Source organism: Loa loa, assembly GCF_000183805.2.
Source record: "Loa loa unplaced genomic scaffold supercont3.48, whole genome shotgun sequence".
Lineage (NCBI taxonomy): Eukaryota > Metazoa > Nematoda > Chromadorea > Rhabditida > Onchocercidae > Loa > Loa loa.
The window spans coordinates 26,055-36,950 of record NW_018108228.1 but is presented as its reverse complement, the minus strand read 5'-3'; the positions used below and the strand labels follow the sequence as shown (position 1 = coordinate 36,950).

Below are 10,896 nucleotides of genomic sequence, written 5' to 3'. Positions count from 1 at the left end.
TATATATATATATATATATATATATATATAAACGTGCCATGTATGAACTTCGCCAAAAGATTGCTATTTTTTAGTTATGGTTTGAAAAAGAAGCAAGTAGCACAGTGAGCGACTTTCCATCCGAAAAAACTACAAAACTTGTTTATCTTATCGATATTGGTGAGTAGGGGAGGACTCTGAAGTTCAAGAATTTTAATCTGAGAAATACACTTAGCAGAAGTTCTCGATACAGTCTTACTCGTCATTCCTTTCAATAAACTTGCTTTTGTGAAAAAAATGTAATAAGCCTTGAAGAGAATATGTTGCAGAAAGAGCGGTGAACTTTCCCTACGACGGTATATGTATTGAGTATAAAGTCGACCTCCCCTTGCAGTGTGCACTAATTGATTTATCTTCAGTGCACAGATGGTCAACAATTATTGATTCAAGTCCACAAGGAAAGGTGTTTTTTATCACCAGTGCATTCCAGGCTCTTATAGAGCGTCTGTCTATAACTATCACGTAATCTTCGAAAATATTCGCTTAATTTCAGGATGATGTAGCCATATTTTCACAGCCAGTTTGTGTCACATTGACTATCAATGAGGAGAGGCAATTTTTCGAAAATTTTCATTGGCCCAGAATGATTTTCCGACTATGCGGAGAAGATTACTGGGGACGCTTCTTCGTAAATGGCTTTGGTCAATTAACGCTGCCTCCTCGTCCCGGAAGGTCATTTTTTGTTTTGTCACCTTTTGATAAATACCATGTGTCAACTACCGTACAACCCAGCCCTGAAAATGTGATAGAGAAGTCAGAACTAACTACTCTTTGATCCCCAGTTTCTGGACAAACTTTTAAATCGGAATCTTCTAGCTACTATTTCAGGTATCAATTTGACATCAAATGTTGGCGATATCAGCGCAAACACGACAGGAAAAGCATGTTGTTCGAAAACTTCATCTCCGAAATGGCCGATTTCGAGCAAGCAGAATTAAATTTAGCGAGTGAATCTACGATGTGCAAAGAAGTAAGACCATCATCTGTTATCATTTACTTGACTAGAGTAAAAGCAAGCGGAAATAATAGGCGAAAGGATCCGTCCGTGCAAGGCTAAAAAATTCACCTATACTAGTAAAAACTCAACGAGATATATCAGTTTTAAGAAGCAAAGATTAACTTGAATTTAAAGGTGCTAAATATAGTCAAGTAATAAAATTTCAGGGTCCAATAGCATCTAGCATAGGACTTGATAAAACAAGTTCTGGAACTCTTAAAATTAATGTACAATGTATCATGCAAAGTCGAAAATTCATATCTCACGAATTCTTTTACAAAATGAAGTATGCCACCTTGATGCATCATGATGGGTAAGCACTTTGCTTAATATTACGTCATGTAACTAGTCATTGATTAAGCACTTAATTTTTTCGACAAGAAACACCTGCAGTAGAAGAAATGGCAAAGTGAGGAAAAAATTATTTCAGAATGCAATCACGAATTCACTGGAATATCCTTAAAGTACTATCAAAGTTTGAGGAAGCGAGGAGAAATCTTCTCAAGATTCGGAATCAGTCCCTACCTACTGTAAAATTTCGTGGCTTATTCTTACTTGAATAATAAAATCGTAATCTGAAGAAATATCCCTAATTTTAAAACACATTCAAATATCATACCCGAGATAATGAGAAAATATAAAACAATACTTGACATAAGAATGCGGAAATGAAATATTTTGTCAGAAAAAAACATTAAAAACCGCAATTTAAGCAGAAAGTTTAGAGATCATTTGTAAGAACAATAAGTTTAAACAACAAACGGGCGAGTAACAAACTACAACCGTATATTTGGCTGGGAAACTGTCGCAGTTATGAAAAATATCTTATTTCGTAAATTTAAAAGTTTTTCCGGATATGCCTTACTCATACAAAACTAGTCAGGAAAACAAATTTCACGAGTGACCGATGCGCATCAGAACTTCTGAAAAATGCTCCCTTGCCAGCTGCGGTGATACCTCTTACACAATAGCCATCTCACTCTGTATCCAAGAGAACTTACTGATACATGTTTTACTCTCTGCTTCCACAGAGGTGCTTTTGATACATGTTTTACTCTCTGCTTCCACAGAGGTGCTTTTGATGCAAGATTTCCTAGTCATCAAACAAAGGGACTATTGGCTTTGAGAATACTGATCTAGAATCGAGACTCCGCGAAATTCCAAAGTTTCTTATGCATCCCAACTGTCCGACCCAAATCCATGCTCTGAAATTTTATAGAATGTTCACCAAACTCGCCACAACTTACCTGTATGTCAGAAACATTACTTTGCAGCTTAACACCCTTCTTATAATTTAATTCTTCACAAAGTACGGAGTCCCGCACTAAGTTATTTAATCAGCAGCTTTCTTCATTGATAACCATAAAGTTAATGCATCCCAAACTATGATCACAAATCTACATGAGTTATTAGGTTGTAAGAATAAACTTTCCATCAAGGAGTCTATCCTCAAAATGTCAAGTAAAACCACCATAGTATTGACGGATTTGTATTTCATAGACAACAATGAGAATAATAACCGGAGACATATTTTATACGATAAAATAATTCTGCTGAGCGAGCTTAAAAGTCAAACAAACAGGTAAGGAACGAACAGTGTGCACACAAATTTTTTTCATAAAAATAAGCATCAGCGATAATGATACAAAGCAATAATTTCAATTGAAAGTATAAACTATCTCATATTCACCAATTCAGCATTTTATACTAGCCAAAAAAAAAATACTGAACATCAAAAGCTTGAAGCAATCATGGAAATTTCTAGCAGGTATATGAAATTTCAAAAATGTACACATTCAAAAAAAATTAAGACATTATTTAACGAGCGTATGAGTAGAATTACAAAATACGCCACGTTTTTGCTCTTTAAATAGCATCAATCCGCTTACTTATTTAATCTAAAGCACAAGCATGCCTGTAATATCTCGAAACTAAAGTGATTTGAAAAGAAAGCAAAGTAAATTTAGAAAGTAATCTGAAGCAAAAGTAAATGGATATATATTAATCAGTTCGAAACGGATTAATTTTATGGCTGAAAATAACACAATTAGTGACCATTCTAATTATTACGATTAGTTGACTCAAATCAAATTGACCGAAAATTTTTAGAACTTTTTCAGGAAACTATGAAAAGGTTAAATTATGAAGTTAAATTTGTGATATGGTTTTAAAGCAATAAATAACAAACCAAAAGAAAAATTTAGAAAATTATTTGAGACGAAAATGAAGTGAAAAATTTTGTTGTAGTCATGAAATACTAAATTTTTAGTTCCGGTCATGGATGAGTTTACAGAATTACATTTAAATAAATCGTTCGCTTCAAGAAAAAAGTACATGAAGAACTTTCATTGGCAACTGTTATAATTTTGCACATGGATAACTGGCTTCAATGTACATATTACATATTCGTATAATATTTGATTAGCAACCAGAAAAGACCAATCGAGCGCCCCAAATTAATCAGCTTTGACTTTATCTCGAGTCCATTTGATAAGGTTTTCAGGTGATCGAAACAGAAAGATCAATCTGCCATATAAATCCTTAAAAATACCACAGAGAATAACTGCAATATAGGATTTTATAACAGTTCGAAATTTGTTAATTTAAGTAATAACACCCATAAGTAAAATAAACAGTACCTGTTCCAAGACAAAATCCTTAGCTTCGCGAACCAAATATATATCAAGACATATTTTAAGTAAATGATCCGGATTGGGGATTTCAGAAATCATAACTCCCAAACCAGCATTCATCACAAGACCCCGTATCATACGTCCCACTAACATGACTACAGCTAGGTACATTGCGATAATACTGAAAAAGGAGTAAATTTAAGAGGTTTCAGCGGTATATTAGCTGAGAATAAAAATGCTTAAATGCGCGGAAAAATAGAAAATGTTAATCACTTGGTGGAACGCAACTTCAGTAGGAACAAAACAAGCCAATTATGCATTGCTATCTTAAAAGATAAAATTCAAACTGCGTACCCTCCTTGGACATATTTGCTAACAAATGATGGAAAAACACGGTCTACGAATATAACCATTTGTAGATACTTTTTCGGGCTAATTTCATATTTGATATGTTCGAGTGGTAGCGTAAGCGCAGCAGTATCATTGTCTTGAATCAATGCTGCGCTCCATATCTTATTTTCCTAAAACAAACACATGATCTTTAACATTCTCCAAACTCTCGTGCTCTCTTTAATCTGACGTTATTCGATTACATTCAAGATTTTTAAAACATCAACGAATGATTTTGATGAATGAAGCACTAACCGTAGTGTGAGCAGATTTTAGTTTCATGGATATGTTGGAAAATGCTTTCCAAAACATAAGATTTGACCCACTAATCACATGAAGCAAAGAAGAAGCCGGCTTCACATTTCCTTCATTGGGCATAATTACATATGGTGGCCATGCATTTGCCAATAACATCTATAAATTTGCATAAAAACATAATTATGAAATTCTAAAAATATGAAAGGGAGAAATTAAGTGTAAAGCAATGTACGCTTTCGTTTATGAGTTCCATAAAAGAGTTGTTAAAACTTACACTACCATTGTATTGACCATCTATAATTTCGGCCAATTCAGTTCGTACAGTAGAATTTACTGTTAGTGGAATGGTTAATGTATAGAGATGTTGTGTGGGATAATCAGCATGTTTACTGTTAGGGCGTTCACACGTAATCCTTGAAAAAACATTACTTTTGTAATAGACTATAAATATACATGGCTAATTTCTTCCGAAAGTATTCGTATTATGTAAAAATCAATGCAAATACTTCGCAGAAAAATATGTTTCGAATTCAAATCTCTAAAGCGGATCCAGAAAAAATCCAGATTGCAAAAAGAAAAGTTAACAAATTAATCTGAAAAACTTGCCATTTAGTTTCCCATTTCTTAATGCATAGAAAATTTCGAATTATTCCCTCACTAATTATTGAATTTATTGAGATGGATCCGGCAAATTAATTAAATACAACTCAAGATTACAGAATTCCCAGAACAAGACAAAGTTCACAAGAGATTACTTGATGACAGCATTTAGTCTTTTTGTTCCTTCTTTGAGTTCATATTTCATAGCAACCAATGCATCGCTTGAAATGAGCCATGGTACGTGTGATTCAGGGCGGAAACGCACTTTCTAAAAGCATATTGCTTGATGAGAAATTCCCAAGATTAAAAAGTCACGAAAAATATGATACTTCTGGTTATTTTCAAGTTAAGCATAATGAAACTTAAAAAATGCAGTTTTATACAAAAGTCACCTAAGACACTGAAAGTATTTCTTGTCTGCACATCACACAGATAATTCCGTCGGGAGAGGACGAATCTTATTTTTTTTTCTAGTATTTATTGCTCAGCAGATTTTTTCAAACTCAGGCTGCATAACAATCAGTTTCAATAAAAGTTTACTAAGGCAAATAAAAAATCACTAACAGAATGTATTTTAATGATGAAATTACGCTGCTTTGTGTATATCTTGGAAACATTCATATGCAACCTTGAATATAGTTATTTGCCTTACTGTTTATAACATATTCTTATGCAGATCAGCTACAACATTCACCACGGTAAAGAACGTATTCAGGGAGATGTAATTCTGAAGCTGAGAATGAGCTGGAAACACATCCTTTCTCTGTATTTTCAGAGCAACGAAATTTCAATTCTGTCGTATTCTGGTACTGTAACAAGTAAAAAAAAAGAAAACTAGTCGAACAAGTCAACAGTCGAAATTTTACGAAATTTTTCTAATGGACTTGGCAGGAGGGAGACTAAAAGTTTCATAAAATTCTGGTAAAAAAAGTTGCAAAAAATTTCCAATGTCATGGATACAATGCCTATAAAATACAACATTCTTACAAACTGTTTACGTGACAAATGTATATTATAGAACAAGATGGTTGTACAATGCTGATCATCTTTTCTAGTAATGATAAATACCACTTGTAAGACCACTAATATTTCAACTAAACTGCTATATGGTACGCAATAATGGCATAGCACAATGCAACATATTTATGCTGAGGCAGCACAAATTCATCATTTTTTCTTTTTTTTTTTTATTTTTGAGTCTTACCATCAAGAAGTCAGCAAATTTCTTGATAATCGTTAAAGGAATGAAAAAAAAAGAAAAGGAAAAAAACAGGAAAAGTGGGAAAAGTTATAGGAAAAAATTATACCAGTGCATTACATTAATCCTTTCTGTGTAGATTTTCTCAAAGATATCGCAACTAAAAGTTTTTAAGGGTTATGTGAGGTTCTAAAGAACTATCATTAAAAGAACAAATACTTGCTCAAAAGTCTTAGTAAAAGTTGGACAAAGATATCTGCTGAGTTACTGTATGATGAATACCTTCACTCGTTTTCAGCAAGAAATATAAGCAAGGAAATGAGATGTTCTCTCTAAGAGGTGCTGAAAAGTACAACCAATGCATCAGCATTCTAAACTTCTTTGTATACGTCCTGAAATTCAACAAAACATAGAAGATGGGAACACTACCCTGACGAAAAACTCATTCTTGCATCATGATAACATAGTCACTTATATCACTTGCTGGAAATACATACCACTTTTAAATGGACCACTTTTTTTTGATTTCATAATATTGCGTGTTACAGTGATAAAAAGTTTTTTCCTTGATGCCTTATTTCATAAACACTCATGTGGACCATTTCTAGTCTAATAAAGGTTATTTTCGATCAAAACTAGCATTATAAGGTGTATATACTTTAAGGCCCTGGAGCTAGGATAAGTTTTTTTTTTCTGCGGTCTCCCTTACTGGTCATAAGCGATCACGAAAGCAAAGCATCTGTTTTAGAAGATTGCAAAAGTGAGACTAGAATACTGTAAATGCCTACACATGCTGTATGTTGTGGAACTGGTGCAACTGAGGTGATATATTATTAATGATTTCTTCTTGTTTTCCTGCGAACGTTTTTATGGATTTATGAAACAAATGCATTCTTTATAATGCTATCAATATGTAAAAAGCACTGAATAAACATCTCGTTACATGTGACCGTATTTACGAAATACAGCAGCATCGTTAAAGAAACTTCAGTTTCAAGAAAGCATCATACGCAGAAGAAGCAAACTGAATCCAAATTAAATACAGCTTACCATAATGCTCTCCCGATTATATTCCCTGACAAATGCAACAGCATGACGAGCCCTTAGTATCGACTCTGTATCCGAGGAAGTAAAGTGTTCAGAGAAGGCATTTTCTAGTTTGAGATATTCAGCATCAGTCAGGAATTCCAATTCCATACCCTGAGATTCGATGGCAAACATGGGCTAAAATTAAAAGTTTTTTAGCGTTATACGAATCAAATAACTCCTCCTAAGCTAATGCTCAATCTTAATTCACAGTTCACCATGTGTTAAACTATTCAAATCCCTTAACAGTGGAGGTAATAATTCGTAGAGATTGTTTATCACTCTTAATTCTTTCTTAAAAAACATATTCTTGAATTAAATTCCCGTATTCCTCTATAATAGTTACAATAAAGTCTTACGGGATAGCCTTCAAGCCCAATGGTCAATATAACATTATTTGGTGGCAACACAATACCAATCCTATTCAGCAGCGAAAATGAAAGTAATGGCAGCCAAATAAAAAGAATAAGACCCAATATTACTGGTACGCCCATTAAGTATTTGATTACAACACCTTTGGCCACACCTCTTGGAGTCGGAAATTTCTGGAAATTTGAAATTTCTGAATATTTGGCAAACTAAATAAACGAAGGAATGACATAAAAAGTGCTATTAAGAAAAAAATAAAATGTTAAATTACGTAAAAGAGAAAATAATATAAGACCCAATATGCGGATATTATATAATGTTAATAACTTGCCTTCTCATAAGTTCTAGCACATTTCAGATTGTAAATAACTGCATAAAAGTTTTCCATGTTAAAAAAGTCAAAGAGCGGCATAGAAGTGTCAACCCAAGTCCAATCAGTGACCGTCCGTAATTCGAACAAGAATGGAATGGCCATAAACCTGGAAACGATATTTTATAGCGACCACAAGAAAATTTCCTAAGGCCTCGCCTACATATGATTCCTACATTTTACCACTGTAGAAAACAGTAACCTTTGAGTAATGTAGAAGGATGATATGACTTATTCCCGGAAGTTTTGGGCAAGCCAAACTGACAGACGTTTGATCATTTGACACTAAAAGATTCAAATCACCCAGTAACCCAACAAGTGGTTGAATTCAAAAAAGCTAGCAGTGACAGTTTCTGTCTTACCACTGAATATAGTCACAAAACCACAGATAAATGGGCTATTTGAATGGTTTCTCATCAGCTTGATTGCAAAAATAACTTACAATTTGAAGAATATCATATTCGCGATGCCGTAGGCGTGTGTTATAAGATTGCCCGCACACAAAGTTGGATATCCATTACGGATTTGCCAGGCGGAAATTAGAAGATATATGCATTTAATGAAATACAGAAATTGTGCAGTTTTGTTCAGCCAAGAAGGCCTGGAAATTTTTAATTGGAATCTACACATTAATATTTCAATAAGGATTACGAAATCTGAGGTGAATCATACAGTTAATGTGACATCAGCTAATAAAATTGGAAGCTACCAAACTGGCAATGTTTAATCAACTGACTTGTAAGTTAACTGCGGTAGAATGAAGAAAATCCAAACATGGAGGAAAATAACAATGATTAATTGATAAAGAAATTTGCATTTTACGGCTTTTTGAAGATAGAAGGCCCGGTCAATGATAATCATCAGTGATATTACAATAAGCATTATTACAAACGTTATTGGGACGCGATTCGACTGAAAGGTATGTTTAAATCAAATAAATAACAGTTCAATTGTAAATCTACCAAAATTCCGCATGTACCGAAAAAATCGAAAATCCAAAAGTTTTCGAAAATATTACACTGATATCTCGTACAACGCTTCCAGTACCACCGTAGTCAAATGATGAAAAGCCAAAAGATACTACGAAGAAACACAATACATCCATCAAGAACATGAACGGATACAAATCTTTTATGTATCGAACTGGTGGATCGAAAAGCATATTGAAAAAATGCTTGATGCGTTTAACGTATATTGGAGCTGTAACTTTCAAATTGAGGTAAGAGTAAATGAATATTTTTGGAAATTGAAATTCATCCACTTCTTCAATTCAGAGAAAAAGAAAATAATGGGACTTACTTTTTTTGTCATTGATCCAGTGTTCAAATTAGCCTAAAATTAGTTTAAAATGTTGATAAGAATATGATGAGAAACTGTTTTGTGTTTGATATTTATGTTTTTATTTTTCTCACAGAAACAACAAAACTAAATCCCACGTTCCATAAAGGAAAAACATACATCGGTTTGAGATGTACCCGACAAATTCGTATTGGTAGTATTGCTTATTTGTACCGGCGGAATAGATGCTGTAAACATAACATCCGTCCCTTTCCATAAACCCAACCTTCGAAGCATATATCGATGGAAAAAGAGAGCTGAAAATAGTAAAATTTTAATCGAAATGTTCTGTTGATTTAAAAAAAAAATCTCTGGATTTAAAGTGTACCAACGAGTAAGGCGATATCCCAAAAAGCATAATAATCCGTCTTCCGAATGCCCAAAATTCCAGGTAGGTAATCAACAGAATTAGCAGCTCTGATAATATTCGCTGTGCTGTTAAATGAAAAGAAGCCAAACTGCGCGATAAATTTAATTATTACTATCAATTCTGTATAAGTTATCATTACAATCTGAAAATTACAATTAAAAGCCTATTTTGTTGAATTTTCAGTTTTTATTGAATTAAGTATCAACATGGGCAGGCGGTCATAGATGTGAAGAAATCGGATGTACCTGGAAAAACAAAATCAAGAAAAAACTACCCAAAATATTTTTGTCGGACGAGGATTTGCTAAGGAACCCCAGAAGAAAATGAGAAGAGGTAGTGGTAATGAAATGATCCCAGCACATCGAGCATGGTTGATTATAGCCAGAAGGTAACAAATGACATCGGTATGAGCAGCAATGCAATATCCAATTGCACTTAGGAAGCGCAAAAACACATTGCACTGTTGCCAGTGATTCTCGACTTCATCTTCCAATCTTGAAATAAAAGTACTTTCACGATGTGAAGCAGTTGAAAGCTTAAGTGTAATGCGTACCTGCTGACAGTCTACCCTCTCAGTATAAAAAAAACTTTACTACGTACCGCAATATGTACCAGGGCGCAACGGAATGAAAGTCAAGGCTGAACATCTCAAATCATATCATGCTATGCCAAATCACAGCGTACAACAACTGAAGGTGTAGTCGTATACAACAAAAGCAAATCAAGTAACTTGCATGTTACTCTAGCAGTACTTATCGCTTGAACTGTACTAGCTAAAAACCGACTAAAATTACTGTTTTTAAAATTTTTTGTCTGACTGATTTAAATGAAGGGAGTTAAAAAAAAGGCTGGATTTAAAGTCGTATACAATATCATCGGTTAAGCAATCCTCGGAATAACTTCGTAAATGGAAAAATTTCAACCAAAAATCAAAATGACCGTTCAATGTCTCTTTCGCTCGTAACACAACGTAAATTTTGTTGATTAAACTCTTGTCGAACGTCAAGTACTGATCTGGAAGCATCCACCAATGGCTGAAATGAACTCATGAAATTCACGATAAAAACCGGAACTTCTGCAAAAACCAATCAAAAATAATAGAAGCTGGTGAAAATTTCCACCAAGCAATTCATGCAGCCCAGTGAAATCTTTGCTTTTTCCCCATTAGTGAACCCCTGATAATGATATATACTTATGATGAAAAACCGAAGTTTGGAAACCTCAGCTGTTCAAGCCAAAATCTCTTGA

General features: G+C 33.9%; 2 protein-coding genes across 4 annotated transcripts in view; one reads left to right on the top strand and one right to left on the bottom strand.

Annotated features, from left to right (window-relative positions):
• Positions 1–1,617, top strand: part of LOAG_17188 (hypothetical protein) — a 3,770-nt gene extending 2,153 nt beyond the window's left edge. The window contains exons 8-13 of the mRNA XM_020449851.1: positions 75–159; positions 309–442; positions 533–711; positions 868–1,009; positions 1,204–1,349; positions 1,467–1,617. Of these exons, the coding sequence (XP_020306560.1) occupies positions 75–159; positions 309–442; positions 533–711; positions 868–1,009; positions 1,204–1,349; positions 1,467–1,599 (819 nt within the window). The 3' untranslated portion in view covers positions 1,600–1,617. The remainder of the gene's footprint in view (positions 1–74; positions 160–308; positions 443–532; positions 712–867; positions 1,010–1,203; positions 1,350–1,466) is intronic.
• A 1,875-nt stretch (positions 1,618–3,492) lies between these two features.
• The window catches only part of LOAG_17187 (FAM38A protein), a gene marked incomplete at its 3' end in the record, with an annotated part of 24,622 nt that continues 17,218 nt past the window's right edge, over positions 3,493–10,896 (bottom strand). The window contains exons 29-43 of one of the 3 annotated variants that reach the window (XM_020449848.1): positions 10,588–10,682; positions 9,923–10,142; positions 9,607–9,790; positions 9,377–9,535; positions 8,903–9,203; positions 8,383–8,541; positions 7,898–8,049; positions 7,561–7,763; positions 7,166–7,339; positions 5,073–5,185; positions 4,592–4,730; positions 4,315–4,473; positions 4,024–4,190; positions 3,676–3,850; positions 3,493–3,576 (exon numbers count right to left, since the gene is read on the bottom strand). In XM_020449848.1, the coding sequence (XP_020306557.1) occupies positions 3,493–3,576; positions 3,676–3,850; positions 4,024–4,190; positions 4,315–4,473; positions 4,592–4,730; positions 5,073–5,185; positions 7,166–7,339; positions 7,561–7,763; positions 7,898–8,049; positions 8,383–8,541; positions 8,903–9,203; positions 9,377–9,535; positions 9,607–9,790; positions 9,923–10,142; positions 10,588–10,682 (2,484 nt within the window). Of the gene's footprint in view, positions 3,577–3,675; positions 3,851–4,023; positions 4,191–4,314; positions 4,474–4,591; positions 4,731–5,072; positions 5,186–5,481; positions 5,727–6,388; positions 6,508–7,165; positions 7,340–7,560; positions 7,764–7,897; positions 8,050–8,382; positions 8,542–8,676; positions 8,853–8,902; positions 9,204–9,376; positions 9,536–9,606; positions 9,791–9,922; positions 10,143–10,587; positions 10,683–10,896 lie in introns of those variants that run through there. The other 2 variants (XM_020449849.1, XM_020449850.1) reach the window with 2 other exon arrangements.